This window comes from Narcine bancroftii, chromosome 6, assembly GCF_036971445.1.
Source record: "Narcine bancroftii isolate sNarBan1 chromosome 6, sNarBan1.hap1, whole genome shotgun sequence".
NCBI classification, from domain to species: Eukaryota; Metazoa; Chordata; class Chondrichthyes; order Torpediniformes; family Narcinidae; genus Narcine; species Narcine bancroftii.
Window position 1 is genome coordinate 71,835,406 of NC_091474.1, and position 25,741 is coordinate 71,861,146.

At 41.4% G+C, this 25,741-nt stretch overlaps 1 protein-coding gene and 1 long non-coding RNA gene across 7 annotated transcripts in view; one reads left to right on the top strand and one right to left on the bottom strand.

Moving 5' to 3' along the window:
* LOC138736198 (uncharacterized) overlaps positions 1 to 25,741 on the top strand; it is a 218,824-nt gene that overhangs the window by 94,294 nt on the left and 98,789 nt on the right. The gene's annotated exons all lie outside the window — the stretch shown is intronic.
* Positions 943 to 15,317, bottom strand: comtd1 (catechol-O-methyltransferase domain containing 1). 2 transcript variants are annotated; one of them, XM_069885289.1, is made up of 7 exons: positions 15,089 to 15,317; positions 14,084 to 14,214; positions 12,010 to 12,115; positions 9,180 to 9,298; positions 4,909 to 4,963; positions 2,674 to 2,807; positions 943 to 2,309 (listed from the first exon to the last, which is right to left on the bottom strand). In XM_069885289.1, the coding sequence occupies exons 1-7, from the start codon at positions 15,183 to 15,185 to the stop codon at positions 2,160 to 2,162; spliced, it is 792 nt and encodes a 263-aa protein (XP_069741390.1). In that variant the 5' UTR covers positions 15,186 to 15,317; the 3' UTR covers positions 943 to 2,159. The 2 variants fall into 2 exon arrangements, with proteins under 2 accessions (XP_069741390.1, XP_069741391.1); XM_069885290.1 differs by lacking the exon at positions 15,089 to 15,317 and adding an exon at positions 14,816 to 14,996.

Consider the following 25,741-nt stretch of genomic DNA (forward strand, 5'->3'; position numbering starts at 1 on the left):
TGGGAGGAGTACAGAGAGCTATGGACTGGGTGCAGGTCAGTGGGACTAGGCAAAATAATGGTTCAGCACAGACTAGAAGGGCTAAAGGGGCCTGTTGCTGTGCTATGATATAGTTCTATGGTATATTTGTTATATAAAATACACTGTTTAACCGACTGAGTTTCTTTCGGGAACCTGCCAACAGGTTACTCATAACTTGAAGGACTCAAGTCCGAAACATTGGTTATCTTTATCTTTCCTCTATAAAGTACACTGTTAGATTTGCTGAGTATCTCCAGCCTTGTGTTTTTACTTCTCCAGGGGTAGTTACAGATGACCAATAAATGATGGCCAATCCTGCAGTGTCTAAATCCATGAATATAAAATTGTGAAAAAGCTTGGAATCTAATCACAACTGAAAATAATCACTTTCTGTCTGAACTCCAAGGAAGGACAATACTGCAGCAACAAATTGAATCAGGTTTTGGTTCAAATCTGTCCTACTAAATAATTGAAAGGAATGCCAACCTTCAACATTTTCTCTGGATAATTGCATTGTAACATGGCTTCTTTGCACAAAAGAACAAGGGGCTGGCTCCCTTTATATTCTCAGGGTTCCATTTAAACCAGAAGAAGTGGCTGATTTCAAGAACTTGGACTGAAACACTGCAATGATTAATACTTCAGTGCAAAGTACAAGAGCCCAGGGAGGTGCAAGAAGTGCTTCAGGAATATGCAGGATTTCATTCCACTTTCTGGCAAGCTAAGAACCAATTAGGCAGTTTCTGCTGCTTCTCCTCAGGATATGTAAGTGACCCTGTCACCACTAAAATGCTGCTCTCCCTGCAAATGAGGGGATCTGGTTGTAAAATGGATAGTCTGCAGTGTAGAAGCTGGGTGACAGCCAGCTAACAACAACCTCGTCCTCATCAGAGAATTACAAACTCAAAACCCAACCTTGAGTCTCATTCAAACATGCATTTAATTAGTATCAGAAAAGGCAGGGTGCAAGTGAAAGATGAGTTGGAGCATTGTTGAACAATTGGGGGGCACAGAAAGTGTGGGATGTTGTCTGACCCCAATTCTGATCAGTACATCCAAGGTTAGGAATTCAAATCTCGAAGCTGGATCGTTGCACACTTGTAAATGATATAGCAGTTCCCTTCAGGATGGAAGCCCCCACCTCCAGCTGATCTGCAGAGTGGTTTTACTGGGTGGTTGGATTCCTCAGCCCCACCTCCCTGTGAGAAGTGATCTTGGAATCGTTTGGCATTGTGGTGTGTTGTTGGAGAAAGAGTTGCAGGAATTTGAGTCATTGAAGTGGTTGTGACTCGAACTGTAATCAATGTCCTTGGGATTGATGCAATTTAGGAAAATAATTCTTGATTCTCTTAAGTGTCATGTAAAAAAGTTCCAAATGGTGGGGATTGATAGATTAGGACTGTTTCTACAAGAATTCTTGCTTCATGAGGGACACACCTGTGATGGGGGAGAGCAGCAAAGGTTCCTGGGTTGGTGAGTCATACAAAATAACTGGATCCATTCCAGATTTAGTGATTGTTGTGAGAGTTACAGGATCATGTCCGGGGAACTGTGGAAGGTGGACACGATTTGGGGAGTAAGGAGGCGAGTTACTTGCCACAACTTCTGGCATGCTCTTGTAACCAACTTGTGTATGTAGCTACTCCAGTTCAAGTTCTAGTCTTTGGTGGCCCACAGGATATTTATGGTGTTGTTACCAGGCAGCCAAAGAGATGGAACATCTTTGACCACGTTTTCGGACTCAGCAGGGTTTCAAGTGTTCTGAAGCAGGAGTTGGTCCTGAAACATTGACTCCATTTACCACCTCGGATCCTACCTGACCCCAACTTCCTGTGGCAGTTTGTTTCACTGTTCAGTCTGGTGTGCAGGAAAACAGATCGTGGATGAGTCATGTGACAAAGTTAAATGCAAGCGAAGATATCAGTGATGTGACAGCCTGACTGCCCTTTCCTGGGATTCTGTGGGGTGAGAGGCTACCTTAAACACAAAGGAAGTGGAAACAATAACAAATGGATGAGCTCAGGGAGGCATCTGGGTGGTATGGAGGAGCTGGGCTGAGAGACTAGTGTCTGTGCTACTGCTGAGTCCATACAGCATGTGAAAGGTCTCAGCCCAGGAAAGTGCATCTATGGGGAGCCCTACAGCTTGAAGGCCAAGGTAATTCCATCTGCAATGCTGAGCATGCTGACGTTGACTCGGCTGTCTCTTTGGACCTTCTCGTTGAATTTAGCAATGCTCAGTGTGTCGGGGTCATTTCCTGGCCTCAGCACCTTCCCGCTCCACAGAACCTGCAAAGAAACACAGGCCAGCTATTGCACGGGGCAGTCAGGGACAACAAGGGTGAACCCATCTTTCCACCAATCAGCCAATAGCTTTTAGACAACAGAGGGTCATCCACATGTGCATAGATCAGATGTGGTGGAAACAGTTGGGATAAGCAGTAGAAATTTCAGCCAGTGCATGCTTTGCTGGGAGCGTGCACACAACTTTTGTGTGACAGTGACCCCCACCCTCATGAATGGGAGGCCTTGCGCCAGACCGTATCTGTTTAGAGCAACACCCAATTATATATAATTTCTTTGATCACACATGCTGTTGGCCTCAGTACCGCTCACTGCCAGCATCGACTCTTTAAGGGTATTGTGCACTCACGTTGTCAATAGCGATTATTCCTCCTTTGCGGATAAGTTGCAGACATTTCTCGTAATATAGGCTGTAATTCAACTTGTCGGCATCTATGAAGGCAAAGTCGAAGGTCTCAGCCTCACCTGCCCTCAGCAGCTCATCTGTTGAAACACCAGAGCGAGCAACAAATGGTCAGTGACAGGAAGGCAAAGGGGTGTAATTGGCACTGAGGGAGGGGGGATTGTTGTTTACTTGTGACTAGGCCCTGCAGTGTTGCTGTCCCTTTAGGCATGTTTTTTCCAATTATCAAGGCTAGTCATCACTTCATAAATCATCTCAGCCTTCCCAAGTAAACAACCCCTAAATACCAAACTTCCACAAATTTGAGACCTACCTACAGACTTGTAAAACACAGCTGAACCTTCTCTAGGGCAATCACTTCTTTCCTGTACATGGTACTCAAGCGGTGGTCTGACGCTGTGAGCACTTTTAATGCTCTTGTATTCTGCACCTCAGCTGATAATTGAAGCTTCCCATCAGTAGCTCTCTAACTGAGCCATCCTGCTGCCTTTAAAGATTCTGGGCTCTTCTCATCACCCTCCCTCTTCTTCCTTTTGTTGCTCTGCTACAAAAGGAAAATATCACCTTTGTTCAAATTATCCTCAACTTCTAATTTTTGTAGGACTGCAAACAACTTTGACCTGCTCTCTAAGTCTAATCATTAAGGTCTAAATTCTCTATGTCATGAAAAGTTGACCCCCCACCTCCCCCAGACCATCCTTCCAGTCACAGGCACACAGTGCCTGTCGCAGGGACGCAGCACTGTGTCCCCAACTACCCTTACAGCCACAACCACACATTGCGCCTCCCTTTGACCCCAGGACTATTGTGCCAGGTGCTGCAGACTCCACAGAGACCAACCTCTTCCAGCATGAGGGCCTCCAAACCCTCCTGGAACATCTCGGTAGGGGCTGGGGATTTACTGCGGGAATTTCCTCATCTCCGCAGCATAGGGTTTTCCGTATTGATCCAGTAAAATATCGATGTGGATCTCAACGTATGAATTAACGTGATAGCTTAAACTCAGTTGTGCTTTGTAAATAAGGCTAAAACAGAAAAGCAAAATACGGCAGATGCAAAATGCTGCAAACAGACAGCAAGTTAGGTAGCATCCTTGGAGAGAGAAATGGTGTTAGTTTCAGGTCAGGTCAATGATCTCCATTGCCTCTGATGAGACGTTATTTCCCAGGCCCTACCGAAATTGTGGGGTGAACTGAAAGTTGCTGCTGAGTAATTGGCAAGATGTTTGTGGGTAATTGGAATAATTTAGGAACACTGAGGGTCCACAGATACTTCCTGCATTGCGTTAAGCTGTGAACAGTTCCACAAAGTCCTGCTGGCTGAGATCTACCCCCAGTCATTTTCCCTTAGGGTCCTGTGCTTCACTGCACAATCTGGCAACTTGGCCCAATGGCAGGGACAGATGGGAGGTCCTGGAAGTGGTCAGGAGGGAACACTGCGAGGGAGAGTGAAGACTGTGGCTGGGAGAGGGAGGCCGGCACCACATGACAGCCAGGTCTCTGTCACCAACCTGAATATTAACCCCTTCTCTCCTTCCACAGACACTGCCTGTTGTTTTTGTGCTATTTAGTGCCAAAACCTGCTTAGCTACACTGTAGGGTGCACATCCCAGGTCCACACAGGTTCACACCTTCAACACTGCTGAACTGAAGATGATCTGCCACCCTTTGTGTTGGTCATTTGGAGTATTAAAACATTATAGTAGCGGCTCTTCAGTCATGTAAACCTAATGAATAACAATCTAATTTTAATCTACCTACTCCAAAACAATCTAATACTTCCCTACTCACCCATAACCCTCTATTTTTCTTACATCCATGTACCTGTCCAAGAGTCTTTTAAATGTCCCTATTGTTCCAGCCTCCACCACCATTCTGGCAATGCACTCCATGTTCCCATGTGGATCTTTAAAAATTATAAATAAAATACTTTAAATTAAGTAAAGATGAGTTTCTTACAGAGCTGCCTTGGACTTGAAAATATTGCTCAGTCATCGCCACTAGTGGGGCAAGGCAGGTTAGGCCAGAAGCTGGGTGGGCCTTAAACTGAAAAAGGTTGAGAACCTCTGCCTTAAACAGAAGGCCTCTGGTATTTGCTATTGTTGCTCCAGGAAAACAGTCTCAAGGGGAATATTTTGAACCAGACCATTGCTTCACTGCCAACCCAGTGGATGTTACTCACCAAGTGTTTCTGAAGCTGGTTGAATGCGAAGGTCGATTTTGTGCTCCACTCCAGCCTGTAAGAAAGACATCAATGACTGTGAATGAACAATAAAAAAAAGGTGGCCTGTTCTGAAAAGGTGAGGTCCAATCTGCACGTGTACCCTGACACCCAACAGCAACAGAGAGCTGGGCACACAGGTCTGCTGGGATCAGTTCATCTCAAGAAGAGTCTGGAGCCCAATCCATCACTCTTGTCCTTGCATCTGTAATTACACTGGACAACTTTCTTTCTCCAAAAGATTTGCAGCCTGAAAAAAAATTGGATATTATGGTAGACAATTTCAAGCTGAACACAGAAATAATTTCAAATTTACTGTATCCTATAGGAAGCTGGAGAAATATGAACTTTTATTGAATTTGGCATGTTTAATTGCATAATGATGCTGGCACATTGGGTTAGTTCAACTGACCTTAAAATGTTTTGACATTGATTTTTGTTTGTACTCAGCATCTGGGGCCTCTCATGTCAGTGTCCACTAATAGTCAGTCAGCATTGATGGATTGCAGTTGCCCTGATACCACCTTTTCATGATCGCAAATCCTGGTGAAACCTTTCACCATGTTGGTCATTGACTGCACCGAGATCAGCCGGGAAGACGTCCAAGTACGAATGAACAAAAATGATTTTTCAACGACACGTTGCACTTCATGGTTTTGGACGTTTGAAGCACATTGTCAATCAACTGGATGCAGTTTGGTGCTCTGTAGTTGCCAAGAAAATTCCCAACAATATCTTTAAATGCCTTCCATGCTTTTTTTCTCCATCCTCACTAGCAGATCTTCAAACCTGCACTGGGTGCATGCCTAAGCGTGCTTGCGCTGAGCAAAACACCTTGTTTTGTTGGCAATATATTAATCAACTTTAAACATGATAGAAAATCACAAAAAGAAGTTACATCTAAAAAAGGTATGTGACAGGAAAAATTTAAGATGATTTTCGTTACCAGCAGTCCAAAATCCATAAAATACACCCCAAAATTTTCAGGAAGCAAAATCTTAATTGTTCAGAGTAATGAGTCAGCTGGAGGAAGGGTCACCTTTCCATTGAGGAACAAGCTTACATAAAGCCACTGATTTACCACCCCTATTCCCACAGAGGGACAATTATGATTAGACACCAATAGGTCAGAATCTCAGTGTGTGGACAGAGGATTAGGGAAGGGTGAGTAGTGGGGGGAATAGAGGGAGATGTATCGTGTGCAGCAGCTGAATTTTAGTTTAATTTGGCCATTGTGTCCAGGGTTTGTTCCTGTGTTTCATTTTCTAGGATTTACTAGCTGTACCAAGATAAACAGTCCCAAAATAAATCAGGAATAATTTGAAAATAACTCAGAGATATTTCTGTTTGTTCTGGACAGTCTCATCATCTAGAGCACAAATCTAGCAGGTACTTCTTCAGAAACAGATCATTGTGTATGATGTGAAAATGAACCTTAAGTTTTGATCAAATAACTGGGCTCATAATTTAGCAGATCAGAAGGACAGCAGCAGAAATCAAACACTCACACAAGTCTTTGAAGTTGAAGAACTGAGGTGACATCCAACAACACAACATAATCTTTGAACCAAAGGACCCCCCCCCCCACCTCCCCATCACAGAACCATATTAACATGGATGTGCTAAGAGACTTCACCTGACCATCTGTACACTCAGCTTGTGCCATGGGCTCAACTAGAGCAGCTCTGGACCAAAGCCCTGGCTGCAACCACTCTCAGGCACAGCTCAGCCTCACTGTGAGGTAGGAATGGTAGAGTCAACTGCATGGGTAGGACAGTGTCAGCTGATCCTGCCAACACAAAGCCTCCTCTCTGCAACGGGAACATCCAGACTCAGAGGGCAATGAAGGCTTACTAGACCGATCCCTGGGATGGCAAGACTGATGTACAGGGTGACTGAATCTATTAGTCCTATACTCACTGGTGTCTCCAAGTATGTGACATCTTTACCCTATCTTATCCCTTTCTCTAATCATGGAATCCTCCACTTAGCTGACCTTAAAATGACCTTAATTTTGTATCACCGTGTGATACAATATTATCCATTAGAACCTGAATTGACTTGGAAATTAGTTTAAAGTTTAAATTTATTGTCAGAGTACATACATGACATCACATACAACCTGGAGATACTTTTTCCTGCAGTCCAGGCAGAATTTCTGTTTATCGATAACTGTAAACCATATTCAAGAAAAAAAGATACACAGTCCCTCCAGAATACTTGGGACAAAGACACACTTTTCCTTTATTTGCCCCTGTGCTCCACTTTTTAAATTTGTCATCAAACAATTCACGCAATTAAAGTGCACATTCCAAATTTTATTCAAGGTTATTTGTAAATATTTTGATTTGACAATGTGGAAATCACAACACTTTTTATATATTGTTCCCTCATTTTAGGGCATCTTAATGTTTGGCACATTTGACTTCACAGGTGTTTGTGATTTTGCCAGTAATTAACTGCCAATATACTGGTTAATGTGCCAGTCGGCACACAGGTGCCAGATCACCCCAGGGATGGACTGCCAAAGTAGGGTGCATCATCCCCAGGGTGATTTGACACTTGCATGCTGGACTGTCCAGTGTGAAAGGATGCAGAGAACTGGTTACCAGTGGTCCAGTGTGAACAGCAAAAATTGCTTCTTTAACCAGTTTGTTGAACAGCCAATTTACTGGTTAACCCGTGTGTAAAGGGCTTTTAATTGCTTCATTGGTGCAGGTTCAAGAGAGCTGGGCTTGCCTCTAAGGTTTTGAACACCTTTGGAGTATGTAGTTGCCATTTTTCAACATTAGGACCAGAGTTGTGCCAAAAAAGTCAAGTTTAAAAGAGCCTGCTGAATTCTGGAAAAAGATGAACCTGTGTCGGAGTGAAGACAAGAGCAAAGTGTGGAGGCGTAAAGGAACTGCCCAAGATCCAAAACTTACCACCTCATCTGTGAAACCTGGTGGTGGGGGTGTTATGGCCAGGGCACGTAGAGCTGCCACAGGTAATGGTGACCTTAACTACTGATGTAACTACTGATGTAACTACTGATGTAACTACTGATGTAACTACTGATGTAACTACTGATGTAACTACTGATGTAACTACTGATGTAACTACTGATGTAACTACTGATGTAACTACTGATGTAACTACTGATGTAACTACTGATGTAACTACTGATGTAACTACTGATGTAACTACTGATGTAACTACTGATGTAACTACTGATGTAACTACTGATGTAACTACTGATGTAACTACTGATGTAACTACTGATGTAACTACTGATGTAACTACTGATGGCAGTGGTAAAATGAATTCTGAGGTGTATAGAAACTCATTGGACAGCACTTCATCCTACAGCAAGACAATGATCCCAAACATACTGTTGAGCAACAATGGAGTTGTACAAAGCTAAAAACTGGAAATTCTGGAATGGCCAAGTCAGTCACCTGGTCTAAATCTAATGGAACATAATTTTCATATGCCGAAGAGTATAAAGTGCTGTAATTTCTCCATTGGTCAAACCAAAATGTACAGAAATACCCTTTAATCATATGTGAATTGTTTGATGACAAGTTTAAAATTGTGGAGCACAGGGGCAAATAAAGGAAAATGTGTCTTTGTCTCAAACATTATGGAGGACACTGTATGTATAAAAGAGAGAAATATAAACAAAGAAAGAAATGTCAATAAATTGAGCAATACCAAAAAAATATTCAATATTAAATAACATGCAAAGTAAGAGACCTTAAGTGAATCCCTGATTCAGTTTGTTGTTGAGGAGTCTGATGGTGGAGGGGTAGCAGTTGTTCCTGAACCCGGTGGTGTGAGTCTTGGACCGATACCTCTTTCCTGATGGCAGAGCATATCCTGGGTGGTGTGGATCCTTGATAATTGCTACTACTCTCCAAAGGCAGCATTCCCTTTAGATTTTCTTGATGGTGGGGAGTTTTCCCTGTGATGTGCTGTTTTCACTACTTTTTGCAGGGCTTTCTGCTCAGAGGTATTTGTGCCCCCATACCAGGCCATGATGCAGCCAGTGGAAATCATTGATGAAAACAAAGAAGGTAGATGGAATGGTCTGCATTTAATCAAGATTTGCTCTAAGGCAGTAGAGCAGGAGGTCAACATAACACAATGTCCATGCACCAGCCAGTATTAATGAATAAGTACACACTGCCCCCTATTTTTGCTTTCAATATAACAAAAGAACACATTTAACCATACATGAACTGAAATCTCACCTCTTTCCAAAATGATTTCCCAACGTTGGCAAAGTCCATGTTGATATCACAGGCAATGACGGTCCCATCAGCAGGTACTGCAAGTGCCATGTTCAGGGTGTTATACCCCGTGTAGACTCCTGAGCAAACAAGAGCCACTCAAACAACACAGGTAGAAATGTTTACATCATTCATTATTTACTGATAAAATTTACTTCTAAAACTGAGCAGACCTGCAGATTTGCAATCAGTCCAAACAACTGTTCATCATCTACTGCCTTGTCCTCACCTTGCGTGATGAAGCTGACTCACCCTGGTGACGGCTGTGCTCCAGAGACTGACAACTGCTCACTGGCCCAGCCCATATCTATCTGTTGCATGAGGCAGGTCAGTTCAGGCAAGAGTGGGAGCTAATGCTACTGGATTGTGTTCAGAGCCAGATCACCAGGCTCCTGGTGAAACAGTCAATGTTCCAACGTTGCTGAGAGAATATGAGGTAATACTGATAGGGGAAGTGAATGGCCCAGGATCTGGAAAAATATGAAACTGTTCCAAACATTCCAGAAATGATGAAAGGTTGCAAGGCTCAGAGATGCAGAGGATTCTGAGTGTTCTACTGCATGGATCACAAGGAGTAGTGTGTGGGTATACAGAGTAATTAGGAAAAATAACAAAACAAGAAATTGCAAATCAGGTAGAGTGATTCTAGAATTAATCTGGAGTACCATGTACAGTTCTTAAGGGAAGTAGAACAGAGAGGGTTTACTTGAGTAACACCAAGAATAAGCAGTTTGAAGAGCCTTTCTAAGAGAAATCTGGGAAAAAGTTTGGAATCCATAGGTCCAGGGAGAGATGGGAAGTGGATCTAACGGTGAACATATCAGAACAATCTTGGGCTGAATGGTGTAAGGATGGGATAACTTTGATTAATAATGCGAGGTACGGTTTGGTGCAATACAATTTTCTCCACCAATTATATTTGACTCCACAAAGATTGCACGAATCAAGGTCAGAGATATCAGACAGATGCATCCGATGTGGAATAGAAGAAGGAACATGAGGGTGTGTGTGAAAGTGAATGTTTTCTGGCAAGAGGCATCGGAAGTGTTAACTAAGATTACTGGAGTCAACTTTCCCGGTGATATAAAACTATTATCTATTGGGGAACTTCACAGATATCTGTAACCAGTTAACTGAGTTTAAAATATCATTTACTAAGATTTCTTGTCCATAGCCAAAAAATGTGTTGCAGTCACATGGAAGTCAGACATGCCAGTTTCTTTGAAAAGATGGATAGCAGAAATGGATAGTTGTATTCCCATGGAAAAGATTACTTATAATTTGAGAAATAAACATGACACATTCCTGAAGACCTGGCAACCTTATTTGAATTACATTGGTGAACAAGTATAATATCGTTGTTGCAAATGTGTGATCTACCCTCAATTTTCCATTAGGCTATCTTGCTATATTTATGTAAAGGCTATATACCAGATATATGCTTGAAAACCAAAATTAAAATTTATTTTAAAAAAAATAGAGTTTGGCTTTCGATGGGCCAAATGGTCAAATTTTGCTCCTATGTCTTTATTGAATGGTTCGACTGGCTAAGTTTGCATCCACCAGAATTTCACAATAAGAGTAAAAGAGTAAGTTACAAAGGAATCTAGTGAAAAGTAAACATCCTTGTGAAGAAGAATCAGAACTAGTGCTCACGGTTTTGGGCATTGTAGGCCCCCCCCCCACAATATAGACAGATGAAATGAAACTCTTAGTCTCACATGTCTTTGAAACTTTATTTTCCAAAGTATGATGGAAGTGAATCTGAATATTTTCAAGGCAGACATAGATAGCAAGGGCAGAAAGGTGATTGAGGCTGTAAGGAATGTGAAAATAAGATTATCCATGTCCTTATCAAATGGTGGAGCGGACACAAGAAAGATCATGGACTCCCCCTGCTCCCGATTCCTAGGTTCGAATTGAAAGGCTAACTCAAAGTTATACTATTAAACTTCCTAAATCATGAAGGGGACCTTTTAGAATTGTAGAACATTACAGCAGAGAAAACAAGTCCTTCAGCCCATCTAGTCTGTGCCAAACCATTTGTCTGCCTAGTTCCATTAACTTGCACCCAGTCCATAGCCCTCCAAACTCCTCCCATCCATGTACCTGTCCAAATTTTTTTTAAATGTTAAAATTGAGCCCATATTCACCACCTCAGCTGGCAGCTTGTTCCACACTCCCACCACTCTCTGTGTGAAGAAGTTCCACCTAAACTTTTCCTCTTTCACCCTTAACCCATGTCCTCTGGTTTGTATCTCACTTACCCTCAGTGGAAAAAGCCGATCTACATTTACTCTGTGTATCCCCTTCATAATTTTTAATCAAATCTCTCCTCATTCTTCTATGCCCCAGGGAATAAAGTCCTAACCTTTCCCTGTCACTCAGTTCCTGAAGTCTGAGCAATTTCCTAGTAAATCTTCTCTGCACTCTTTCTATCTTATTAATATATTTCCCGTAGTTAGGTGATCAAAAGTGCACACAAGACTCCAAATTTGGGCTCACCAATGTCTGAATCCCTCTATCATCATTGCTGTTTGTGTGGTCCTGATGTGTAAATCTTGTCACCACCAGTAATTAGCTCTCAGATACACTTACATTCTGCTGAATGTGTGAAAGGTCCAGATACATGCAAGTGTTCCTCTCCAAACGCTGTAAGAACCTTATCTACATTTTGTTTTGATTCAACTGGGTCATGCCCAGTGAGTGGATGGTCCACAGTGATGGGCACAGGGTAGTGGGGGGGTGGTGGGGAGGGGAGGTCTCTGGCAGGGCAACAGATGGAACTCACCGACTTCAATAACCTTCTTGGCTTTCATGTGTTTTACTAGGTTTGCCAGCAGTTGGGCTTCCTCACAAGCCACCATCATAGACCTCATGGGATCCTTCAGAGTACACTGGGAAAGCAAGTCAAAGGTTTCCATCTTCATAGAACATATAACATTACAGCACAGTACAGGCCCTTCAGCCTTTGATGTTGTGCCAACCTGTATATCTTACCATAAAAACGAAACCCTTAACTACCTTGTAACAGTCTAATTTTCTTTCATCCATATGCCTGTCTGGGAGATTTTTAAATGCCCCTAATATTTCAGCCTCCATTACCACCCGTGGCAAGGTATTCCAGGCACCCACAACTCTGTGTTTAAAAAAAAAACAACCCCTGATGTCTCCCCTAAACTTTCCTTCCGGCATTTTCTTCAGATAAAGTTTATTTGTCCATTACAGTGAGAAAGGTTCTTCTGCAAACAGACTAACAAGTTATCTCTTTACATTTGTACAGCTTTGTAAAGAGTATAATTTACACTGTAGGATTACAATGAAATGATAATTTAATCCCAAGCAAGAGCAGAACATGAACTCATTGGGATTCATTCAGGAACATTGACTGTGGCGAAGAACCTGTCTTTAAGCTGCTTTCATACCTCGAGCGTTTTCCTTGATAGGAGGAGGGAGAATAGAGTGTGTCTGGACTTTGATGGATCCTTCAGTATGTTAGCTGCCTTCCCTAGATATAGATGGAGTTTCATGGAGGGAAAGGAAGTCTGTGTGATAGTCCTAGCAGGATCTGAGGGGGTTCACTGCTGTTGCACCATTGTGCCACAGACCTCAGTTGGTCAGCACAGCCAGTTATCTCCATGAGAGTTGATATATCAGCATTGCTAAATCTGTACCTCACAACATTTCTACAGTGAGGTGAGCACTGGCCTTCCAGCTTGAATTCAACCATTCACAAGACAGGAGCTAGTGATGAAAACAGAAGTTGTGTTGTGGACATCACATACCAACACTGACCATTGAATGGAGTTTTGGAGATGTACAAATGTAGCCTTCACCAAAGAAACCTTTCCTCCCAAGTGTTGATCCTTAAACTCCCACACACCACACTTAAAGGTCAGGACATCAATCCAAGCCCAGCTGGCCACAGGAAAGGCCTGTGATAAATCCACACTCCATCTCATGCTATGTTAGCTTTTGGTTCAGTTTCTAGCTTCTTAGTCAAGTAGAGTTTTTTTTCCCCTGTGACAAAATACACCTCCCCAAACTAAGATGCATGAAAGAGCAACTCCAAACCCCATCATCCACTGTGGAATACTGTTTGGTAGACATCAGCCAGCTCTTCACCCTGGGTGATGCCATTGCTGTTTCACACAACTTTATTCCAACAGCTGCTATGAGCAAAGCCCGACTAAGGCCTCCCCTTGACTGAATATTTACTCCCATCTTCACCCAAGGTTTATGTGTTACTTCAGAGAATATTTACCTTTACTATTTTAAACTTGCATATTTTTAACCTATTATTTTATTCTTATTGATTTTCATTTTTTTTTTAAATGTATTTTCCTTGGATTTTTTTTGCCGGTTGCTTCAATTCTAGATACTAGTTTTACTGTACATACATCCAGCTACAATTTGAAAAAGTCTAGAAAACAGGCATTATGGTGAACAAAAAAGGTTTATGGCTATTGGAGGGTTTACCCCTCCCCAACAGGCCACAGACACCAGCCCAGCCCCCACATACCTTCCCGACAGGCCAGGGACACCAGCACAGCCACCACATAACTTCCCAACAGTCCAGGGACACCAGCCCCCACATACCTTCCCAACAGGCTACAGACACCAGCACAGCCACCACATACCTTCCTGACAGACCACAGACACCAGCACAGCCACCACATACCTTCCTGACAGACCAGGGACACCAACACAGCCCCACATACCTTCCCGACAGGCCAGGGACACCAGCACAGCTCCCAGTGGTGACAAAGTGGGGTGGGGGGGAAGAGGTTCACACAGACACTGCCTGTGGCCAACCTCATATCGTTTTCTTTCTCATGGAGTCGTCTTCACTGTTATTCACTCACCTCCCTCAGCTTCTTCAGCACTGGATGTTCCCGTAGGGAATTCTGCAGCACATATTTTGTTAAAGGGTCGTCTTTAGCACCAGTGTGGCTCTTGAATGACCCCGAGTAATGATGTGAAAATAACGTCTTCCCTAAAGGAAAAACAGAGAAGTAATATTCACACGTAAACACATTCAGAACATCCAGACTGTAACGTGATGCACCCATAAGATGTGCCTTGAAACGTTCACAGTCTCTCCTTCCACAGAGCATTAGTGGCATTGAAGAGACTCTGAGACAGGCACATGGGTAGAAGGAAATTAGAGGTTGACAAGGTTGGGAAAGGTTAGAACTTTTTTTAAGGAATATATGGGTCGGCACAGCATCGAGGGCCGAAGGGCCTGCACATGTTCTGTGTACTTGATCTTCAGGCATTTTCTGCCTTTATTGCAGATTTCCATTTTACTTCGAAGCCCAACTCAAAGTTTACAACATATCAGGGCGGGCCCGAACTTTGGTAATTTAGCTCTGCTTCGTTGGACGCTGCAGGACCTGCCAAGTTTCTACAGCACTATTGCGTATGGCAGCGCCTGGTTCCTTCTTCATCCCGCACCCGCCTGACAGCAGGGAGGAAACTTCATACACAGAGAACTCCCAAGGCCAGCACTGAACCCAGGCCGCTGAGGCAGCGGCTCCTCCAGTGGCGCCGAGCCGCTCCTGACTGCCCATTTCCCCGAGCCCCCTGCTGCTTACCGAGCCACAGCCCCGCCGCCAACCCAGCTCCCAGAGCCGTTCCGCACAGCGCAGCTTCCCTGAAGCTCATGATCTCGGTGAAGGGAGATCAAGAGGGAGGCGGGGACCGCAGGGTGAGGGGTCAGGGGCAGAGGGAGGGGGCTCCGGGGCGAGGGGTCCGGATTGGCGACCGCGGGCACTGGGTGGGGCGAGGTCCGGGCAGGGATCGGGGCGTTCCCGACTGGGCGGAGCTCGGCACCCATGGGTGGTTCAGCCAATTCTTGGGTCCAACACCTTGGACTCGCCTCCACAGTCTGATCCTCACTCGCGAGTTTTCCTGTGTCGACTCGCTCCTCACCAAACTGGTGGAGAGGGCTGCGGCTTCGTGCATGTCTTGTTCCGGACTGTGCCTCCACACAGTGGTGGAACGTGTATCTGACAGCTCAAGGCATTTGGGGTGAAGTCCCGGAACATCCACGCTCCCTCTCACTCCGAGCGCCGCCCTTCCGGAGTATCCCCAGCACCAACATCGGACACCCGATTCCTGGTCGTGCACACAGTGGCGGTACAGGGATCGGAACTGGCATTGCAGTTTGAGTGTGTGTGAGAGAGAGAGAGTCAGGCTGATAGTAAGTTTGCAGCAAGCACAAGTTAAAGATAATTGCCAGAGTATTCTTCAGTTGGAGAAAAGGCAGGTGGAGTTTAATCCGGACAAGTGTGAGGGGTGTTGCACTTTGGGAAGTTAAATGTAAAGTCTGTCAGCACTCTTATAACCATTCAGGTCCAGAGAATTCTTGGTGAGTATGACCATAGCTCCCTGAAATAGGTAGAGCAAGTGGACTGCATCAGGTCAGTGGAGCTCGAAGGAAGAATAATACTTCAGCACAGACTAGAAGGCCCAAAGGGCCTGGTTTCTGTACTGTAATGTTCAGTGGTTCTGTGGAGAAGGCATACTGCATGATTTGGTTGCTTTCATCTTATGGGACATTGATCATGAAAGTTGGGAAGTCATGTTGCAGCTGTTGAAAACTTTGTGAAGGATGCAGAGGCTTTGGAGAGTACAGGAGTGATTTACTGGGATGGTGGAGAAGCTCATCAGTTCACACAGGAAGTAAAGTGAGACCAACGATTCAGCTTTGGTCTGTCCAGTATAAGCAAAACCAGGCAGATAGCTCAATGAAAGGTTGGGGAGAGGAGAGGAGAGAGGAACACGGTGAGCAGATGAGAGGTCATTGGTGGAGAATAGAAAAGAGCTGAGGTGATAGGGAGAGAGAGTTGAGGGGAGCTCTCTGATAGAGGGAAGGGGTTAGGAAGCTGGAGGAAGGGAGACAGAAAGATATGGAAAGAGAGAGACTCAGGGGAGGGTCTGAAATTAAAGGTCGATGTTAATGCATCTGGTTGGAGAGTGCCAAAATGTTCCTCCAATTTGTGAGGGGCCTTGGTTTGGCAGTATGAGTCCATGGACAGATCTGTTGGTGTGGAGATGGGGAGTGGATATGAAATGATTGGCCACTTCCTGTTGCAGCAGACAAAGGGAAAGTGCTCAACTAAATGATCCCCCAGTCTGCGTCCAGTCTCAAATATAGAGAAGGCCACATCGGGAGTACCCAATGCAGTTGATGACCCCTGCAGATTCACAAGTGAAGTGTTGCTTTGTTTGGAAAGACTTTCAGGCTTTGAATGGTGGTGAGGTGGAGGTGCATTTCTTGCAGTCACAGGGACAGGTGCCAAGGGGGCAATTGGTGAGAAGGGATGAGTGAAGTCCCAGGTGAGCGGTTCCTACGGAAAACGAAGAGGGGAGCAGAAAATGTTTCTTGTGTTGGTAAAATGAGGAATTCCTTTCCATAATACAAATCTCACACCTGTCAAAGTTAATTTTTTTTTATATAGTTCATGGCTCACCTTCACAATTGATTAAAATTCTGTTGTAAATTTAAATATCCTTTCTCAATGATCACTTCGCCACCAGTTTTAGTGTCATCTACAGATTTACTCATCGTTAATTATAATGCCATCCAAATTGTTAATAGTGAAACAAAGAACGTAACAGCACAGAAAACAGGCCCTTCAGCTCTTCTAATCTGTGCTGAACTATTTATTTAGATTTTCAGTACAGTAACAGGCCATTTCAGCCCATGAGTCTGTACTGCCCAATTTACACCCAATTAACCTATACTATACCCCGGTATGTTTTGACCAGTGGGAGTAAACTGGAGCCCCCAGGGAAAACGTACACAGAATATACAACTCCTTACAGACTGCATGAGATTTGAACCCTCATCCTGATCACTAGTGCTGTAAAGGCATTGTGCTAACCACCACACCAACTGTGCCGCCCATTACCCTGCTTAGTCCCACTTACCTGCACGCATTTCATACCTCCTCCCAGCCATGTACCTGTCCAAAATATTCTTAAATGTTAAAATTAAAACCACATTCACCACTTCAGCTGGCAGCTCATTCTACAGTCCCACCTCTCCCTGTGTGAATAAATTCCCCCTAATGTTCCCCCTAAACTTTTCCCCCTTCACCCTTAACCCATGACCTCTGGTTTGTAGCTCACCTACCCTCAGTGGTACATTTACTCTGTATATCCCCTCATAATTTTAAATACTTCTATCAAATCTCCCCTCATTCTTCTATGCTGCAGGGAATAAAATCTGGGCAACATCCTAGTAAATCTTCTCTGCAATTTTATTGATATATTTCCTGTAGTTAGGTGACCAAAACTGCACACGATATTCAAAATTTGGCCTTACCAATCTCTTTTACAACTTTACCATAAAATTTCAACTCTGATACTAAATACTTTGATTTATGAAGGCCATTGTGCCAAAAGCTCTTTTTATGACCCTATCCACCTATGATACAACATTCAGGGAATTATGTGTCCATATTCCCAGATCCCTTTGTTCTACTCCACTCCTCAGTGTCCCACCACTTTCTATGTACGTCATTTCTTGGTTTGACCTTCCAAAATGCACTTATCTGCATTAAATTCCATCTGCCATTTTTCTAGCTGGTCCAGACCCTTTTGCAATCTTTGAAAAGCTTTCCTCGCGGTCTATAATAATATAAATCAACCATTCTCAACCTTTTTTTGACTATGACCCCGCACCCCCAGGACTCTCCTCAAAGTTTATGGGACTCCTCTGTGAAGCAGTGAAGTTTTGATTTCTTTCATAATTCTCTCCTATTGCCTGCATGAAAATATTTTTTTTAAATTTGTTTGTTCCATGAAGTGAAAAGAAAACAGGCTTTTTCTTTAATGTGCTGTGCCTGATCCAGGTAACAAACAGTGGTGGATTCATCACGATCCCCTGTGGCATAGCATTGATCATGAGCCTCCAAGCAAAAACATCCCTCCATGGCGAAGCCAATTTTCTATCCAATGGCCAGCTCACCTTTTTAAAAAAAAAATTATTTTTCACATAATGAACCATATTAATCAAAATACACACAAACATTTCCCTCTTGAAGATACACAGTGTTATTTTCTCCCCTTTTCCCCCCTCCCTTCTTCCCAGCTCCCTCCAAACCCATTAAATGTTCAACATATACAATACAATAAAACCATTAAACAATGTCATCACACAATGAAAATAAATAAGAAAATTGTGTCATCTACTTTTACACACTGGGTCACTTCATTTTGTCTTCTTCTCATTCTATCATTTTAGGGGGTGGAGGTCCGCAGTAGGCCCTCTCTGTTGTGTTTCATTTACGGTTCCCAAATTTGTTCAAATAATGTGACTTTATTTTTTAAGTTATATGTTATTTTTTTCCAATGGAATACATCTATTCATTTCTATGTACCATTGCTGTACTCTCAGGCTCTCTTCTGATTTCCAAGTTGACATTATACATTTTTTTGCTACAGCTAAGGCTATCATAATAAATCTTTTTTGCGCTTCATCCAGTTTGAGGCCTAATTCTTTACTTCTTATATTACTTAGAAGAAAGATCTCTGGATTTTTTGGTATGTTGCTTTTTGTTATTTAATTTATATCTGATTTAGATCTTCCCAAAATTTTTTCACTTTCTCACATGCCCAAATTGCATGTACTGTTTTTCCCATTTCCTTCTTACAGCGAAAACATCTATCTGATAATATTGGATCCCATTTATTTATCTTTTGGGGCGTGATATATAGCCTGTGTAACCAATTATATTGTATCATGCGTAACCTCGTATTTATTATATTTCTCATAGTTCCGGAGCATAACTTTTCCCATATTTCATTTTTTATCTTTATGTTTAGATCTTTTTCCCACTTTTGTTTGGGTTTATAGCTTATTTCATCATTTTCCTTCTCTTGCAGCTTGATGTACATGTTTGTTATAAATCTTTTAATTATCATTGTGTCTGTAATCATATATTCAAAGCTGCTTCCTTCTGGTAATCTCAGTCTGTTTCCCAATTTGTCCTTTAAGTAGTTTTTCAGTTGGTGGTATGCAAACATTGTACCATGAGTTATTCCATATTTGTACTTCATTTATTCAAATGGTAATAAATTATTTCCCAAAAAAACAATTTTCTATTCTTTTGATCCCTTTCCTCTCCCATTCTCTAAAGGAAAGGTTATCTATTGTGAAAGGGATTAGTTGATTTTGCGTCAATATTAATTTTGGTAGTTGGTAATTTGTCTTTTTCCTTTCTATGTGAATCTTCTTCCAAATGTTGAGTAAATGGTGCAATACTGGTGAACTTCTATATTGCACCAGTTTTTCATCCCACTTATAAAGTATATGTTCTGGTACCTTCTCCCCTATTTTATCTAGCTCTATCTTGGTCAACAATGGATCCACTATTTCATGGGCTATTTCCTTTAGCACTCTGGGACCATCTGGTCCTGTGGACTTGTCTGCCTTTAATCCCTTCAATTTATCCAACACTACCTCATAACTTACACTTATTTTCCCCAGTCCTTCCATCACATTAGCCCCACGGTCCCCTATTATTTCCTGAAGATTATTCATATTTTCCCTAGTGAAGACCAAACTAAAGTAGTTATTTAATTGGTCTGCCATGTCCTTGTTCCCCATGACCAATTCACCTGTTTCTGACTGCAAGGGACCCACATTTGTCTTTACTAGTCTCTTTCTCTTTACATATCGATAAAAACTTTTGCAGTCTTCCCTGCCAACTTGCTCTCATAATCTCTTTTGACTTTCCTGATTAATCCCTTTGTCTTCCTCTGTAGAACTCTGAATTTCTCCCAATCCTCTGGTATTCTGTCTTTCCTGGCTAGTCTATACGTTTCCTCTTTACGCTTGATACTCTCCCTGATTTCCCTTGTATCCAAGGATGTACTACCCTCCTTGAGTTATTCTTTTTCCAAACCGAGATGAACAAACGCTGTATTTCATCCAAGTGATCTTTAAATGCTTGCCATTGCCTTTCTACAGTTAATCCTTTAAGTAACATTTGCCAATCTAACTTAATCAATTCACTTCTCAAACCCTCAAAGTCACCCTTCTTTAAGTTCAGAACCTGAGTTACAGAATTAACCCTGTCATTTTCCATTCTAATGTAAAATTCCACCATATTGTGGTCACATTTGCCCAAAGGGCTTCGCACAACAAGATTATTAACTAACCTTTCCTCATTACTCAGAACCCAGTCTAGAATGGCCTGTTCCCTCATTGGTTCTTCAACAGACTGGGTTAGAAAATTATCCCATATACCTTCTAAGAAATCATCCTCATCAGTACCCTTACCAATTTGATTCATCCAGTCTATACGGAGATTAAAGTCACCCATTATTACTGCCTTGTCTTTGTTGCACGCATTTCCAATTTCCTGTTTAATGCCATCCCCAACCTCTCTACTAAGTGGGCAGCCAGGTGCAGCAAGGAGTAAAAAAGCCGAATGGTATGTTGGCGTTCATATCGAGTTCAGGAGCAGAGAGGTATTGATGCAGTTGCATCGGGCCTTGGTGAGATCTCACTTGGAGTATTGTGCTCATTTTTGGTCTCCTTATCTTTTTTTTTAAATTTTTTTATTTTTCACACCATAAACCACATTAACCATGATACATACTTTTTCCTTTTCAAATATATACAGTGCCATTTTCTCCCCACCCCTCCCTCATCCCATCCCACCCTCCCTACCTCCCCCCCCCCGTCCATTTAAAGTACAAAATCTAGGATACATTAAACCAGTCAAACAATGTTGTAATTCAATAAAAATAAACAAGAAATTCCACTGAGTCAATTCTTTTCATTTCCTTCTCCTTTCGTTAATTTAGGTAGTGAATGTCCCCGGTAGGTTTTCTCTATTGTGTTTCATGTAAGGCTCCCATATTTGTTCAAATATTTCAATATTATTTCTTAAACTATATGTTATTGGTCTCCTTATCTGAGGAAGGACATCATTGCCATGGAGAGAGTGCAGAAAAGGTTACTAGATTGATACCAGGGATGACAGGACTTGCAATATGAAGAAAGGCTAGAACGACTGGGCTTGTACTCACTGGAGTTTAGACGATTAAGAGGAGATTTAATAGAAACATTCAAAATTCTTAAGGGATTTGACAGGCTAGATGCAGGAAGATGGGGAAGTCCTTTGGACTGAGATGAGGAAGAATTTTTTCACCCAGAGAGTGGTGAATTTATGGAATTCTCTCCCACAGGAAGTGATTGAGGCTGGTTCCATAACTGTACTTAAGAGAGAGTTAGATTTAGTACTTGTGATTAGGGGGATCTGGGGGTATGGAGAGAGTGCTGGAACAGGGTACTGAGTGGATGATCAGCCATGATCAAAATGAATGGCGGTGTAGGCTTGAAGGGCCAAATAGCCTACTCCTACATCTATTTTCTATGTTTCTATGGTCCAATCTGGTTTTTCCCTTGTTTGATAAAAATTTGATAGATATCTTAATTGTGCTGCTCTATAATAATTCTTAAAGTTTGGTAGCTGCAAACCACCTTGTTTGTACTATTCTGTTAATTTATCTAGCCCTATCCTCGGTTTCCCAGCTTTCCATAAGAATTTCCTTATTATTTTCTTTAGTTCATTGAAGAATTTCTCTGTTAAGGGAATTGGTAATGATTGAAATAGGTATTGTTTCCTTGGGAAGATATTCATTTTAATGCAATTTACCCTTCCTATCAGTGTTAGTGATAAATCTTTCCAATGTTCTAAGTCATCTTGTAATTTCTTCATTAATGGCTGATAATTTAATTTGTATAGATGGCCTAAATTATTATCTAATCTAATACCTAGGTATCGGATTGCTTGTGTTTGCCATTTAAATGGTGATTCTTTTCTAAACTCTGTGTAATCCGCATTACTCATTGGCATCGCTTCACTCTTATTTGCGTTGACCTTGTACCCCAATATTTCTTCATATTCCTTCAATTTCTTATGTAATTCTTTTATTGATAATTCTGGTCCTGTTAAGTATACTATGATGTCATCTGCAAATAAACTGATTTTATATTTTTTCTCTTTTATTTTTATCCCTTTTATTTTATTTTCTGTTCTTATCAGTTCTGCCAATGGTTCTATTGCTAAAGCGAACAGTGAGGGAGATAGTGGACATCCCTGCCTAGTTGACCTGCTTAATTTAAATTGGTTCGATATATATACATTTACTGTCGCCTTCGCAATTGGTTCCTTATATAATGCTTTAATCCAATTAATATATTTCCCTGGTAGGATGAACCTCTGTAATACTTTGAATAAATAATTCCATTCTACCCTGTCAAAGGCTTTCTCTGCGTCTAAAGCAATAGTCACTGTGGGTATCTTATTTCCTTTTACTGCATGGATTAAGTTAATGAACTTACAGATATTGTCCGTTGTTCGTCTTTTTTTAATAAATCCATTTTGATCTAGTTTTACTATTTTTGGTACACAGCCGGCCAATCTGTTTGCTTATAATCTGAGTTAAGTAGAGATATTGGTCTATACGATGCTGGTGTTAGTGGATCTTTTCCCGTCTTTGCTGTTTTACATGAATCTGGCAAGTTTTGTGTTTCTTCTATCTGGTTCATTACTTCCAGGAGAGGAGGAATTAATAACTCTTTAAATGTTTTATAGAATTCTATTGGGAGTCCGTCCTCTCCAGGCATTTTATTTAACGGTATTTTTTTAATATATCCTGTATTTCCTCTATTTCAAATAGTTTTATCAATTTGTTTTGCTCCTCTTCTTGCAATTTCACTAGTTCAATTTTAGCTAAAAACTCATCTATTTTGTCTTCTTTCCCTTCGTTCTCAGTTCAGTATAATTGTTCATAGAATTCGTTGAAGTTTTCATTGATCTCTGTTGGGTTCTATGTAATTTGTTTGTCCTTTTTCCTTGATGCCAATACCGTTCTTTTAGCTTGTTCTGTTTTAAGCTGCCAGGCTAGTATTTTGTGCATTTTTTCTCCTAGCTCATAATACTTCTGCTTTATTTTCATTATGTTCTTCTCCACCTTATACGTTTGTAGTGTTTCATATTTTATTTTTTTGTCCACCAATTCTCTTCTTTTAATTGTATCTTCCCTTGTTGCTAGTTATTTTTCTGTACTTACTATTTCCCTTTCCAACTGTTCTATTTCCCAATTGTAGTCCTTTTTCATCTTAGTTACATAAACTTATTATCTGCCTTCTGATGAAGGCTTTCATTGCATCCCATAATATAAATTTGTCTTTCACTGATTCCATATTTATTTCAAAGTACATTTTAATTTGGCGCTCAATAAATTCCTGTCTTTTAAGTAGCATTGAGTTTAATCTCCATCTATATGTTCTTGGTGGGATGTCCTCCAGTTCTATTGCTTATAACAGGGGTGAGTGATCAGATAACAATCTAGCTTTATATTCCATTTTCCTAACTCTCCCTTGGATATGGGCTGACAACAGGAACAGGTCAATCCTTGAGTATGTTTTATATCTACTCAAATAATATGAAAATTCCTCTCCTTTGGGTGTTGTCTCCTCCAGATATCCAAAAGTTGCATTTCCTGCATTGATTTAACCATAAATTTGGCTACTTTGTTCTTTTTGCTTGTCTTTTGTCCAGTTTTATCCATCTTTGAGTCCAAATTAAGGTTAAAGTCCCCTCCTATCAATATATTCCCCTGTGTATCTACAATCTTCCAAAAAATATCTTGCATAAACTTTTGATCCTCTTCATTAGGTGCATATATATTGACCAAATTTCAGAGTTCTGAATATATCTGACACCTTTTCATTACATATCTCCCTGCTGGATCTCTTATTTCCTCCTCTATTTTGATTGGTACATTTTTATTGATTAATATAGCTACACCTCTGGCTTTTGAATTATATGATGCTGCCGTTACGTGCCCTACCCAGTCTCTCCTTAATTTATTGTGTTCCACTTCAGTTAGATGCGTTTCCTGCACGAATGTTATATTTATTTTTTCTTTTTTCAGTAAATTTAATAGCCTCTTCCTTTTGATTTGGTTATGCATTCCGTTAATATTTATAGTCATATAGTTCAACATATCCATCTCATACTCTGTTTACATCTTATTTCCACTTCCTCATCACCACCTTTCCCCTTTTCTCCATTTTAATTTCTCAGTTTTCCTTTTTTGAACTCAATGTATGACAACACTTCTAAAACATAAAATACTTCAACCACTCCCAAATCTAAATTTCCTTTAACCCCAAGTGTCTCCCCCCCCCCCTCTCTGAGTCACCCCTTGTCCCTTGCCAGGCAACCACAACTCCCCTCTCCATTTGGACTGTGAACCCATTTGCAAATGTCAACTGATTTCGCAGTGATTGTTATTCTCTCCCACCCAACCCCCTCCAGAAAAGACTTTTATCTTCACATTAAAACAAAGCTCTTCTCTTTTTCTTTTTTTTATACCCCCCTCCTCTTTTTTCCCCCTTCTCCCTTACTTCCCTTTTCTTCCCTCCTTTAGTTCTTACTTATATATTATTTTTACATCTTTATATGTAGTTTGTTGTCGTTCTTTGTTCTGGTTACATCTCTTCATCTCTCTGTCCTGCACAAATTCTTGTGCTTTCTCCGGATCCGAGAACAATCTATTTTGCTCCCCCGGGATAACTATTTTAAGCACCGCTGAATGTCTTAACATAAATTTATAGCCTTTTTTCCATAGGATCGATTTTGCTGTGTTAAACTCCTTTCTCTTCTTTAGGAGTTCAAAACTTATGTCTGGGTAGAAATTTTTTTTTAATCTTTGTACTCCAGTGGTTTTTGTCTTCTCTAATTTTATTCATTGCCTTCTCCAATATATTTTCTCTTGTCGTGTATCTCAGAAATTTTGCTAAAATGGTTCTTGGATTTTGTTGTGACTGTGGTTTCGGGGCTAATGTTCTGAGTGCCCTTTCTATTTCCATTCCTTCCTGCATTTCTGGGATTCCCAGGACTTTTGTGATCCATTCTTTTATAAATTCTTTCATATCTTTGCCTTCTCCATCATCCTTTAGGCCCGCTATCTTTATATTGTTTTGCCTTCTATCTTTCTTTGGCTTGGCTTCGCGGACGAAGATTTATGGAGAGGGTAAAAGTCCACGTCAGCTGCAGGCTCGTTTGTGGCTGACAAGTCCGATGCGGGACAGGCAGACACGGTTGCAGCGGCTGCAGGGGAAAATTGGTTGGTTGGGGTTGGGTGTTGGGTTTTTCCTCCTTTGCCTTTTGTCAGTGAGGTGGGCTACTATAGTTTTCCATTATATCCATCTTCTGAGCTAACAACTCTTGTGTTTCTTTAACTTTTTTTTGTCACTTTCTTCCAACTTTATTTTTAAGCCATTCACTTCCATTTCTACTGCCATTACATGTTCTTCCACATTTTCTAATCTTTTCCCTACATCTGTTATAACCAGCTCTATTCTACTCACTTTTACTTCTGTACTTTTCATTTTTCTTTTCATTTCACTAAATTCTAGTGTCAACCATTCTTTTAATGCTTTAATTTGTTCTTGAACATTTTTTTTATCTATGTACTGTCCATTC

Excerpts from the sequence above, each read along its gene's own strand:
- comtd1 (XM_069885289.1), bottom strand. The coding sequence starts at position 15,185 with ATGCACGAAGCCGCAGCCCTCTCCACCAGTTTGGTGAGGAGCGAGTCG. Across the intron at positions 12,116-14,083 it reads TGCTGAAGAAGCTGAGGGAG|TGTACTCTGAAGGATCCCAT; the intron begins GTGAGTGAATAA and ends TTGCTTTCCCAG. Across the intron at positions 4,964-9,179 it reads GGAAATCATTTTGGAAAGAG|GCTGGAGTGGAGCACAAAAT; the intron begins GTGAGATTTCAG and ends TCTTTCTTACAG.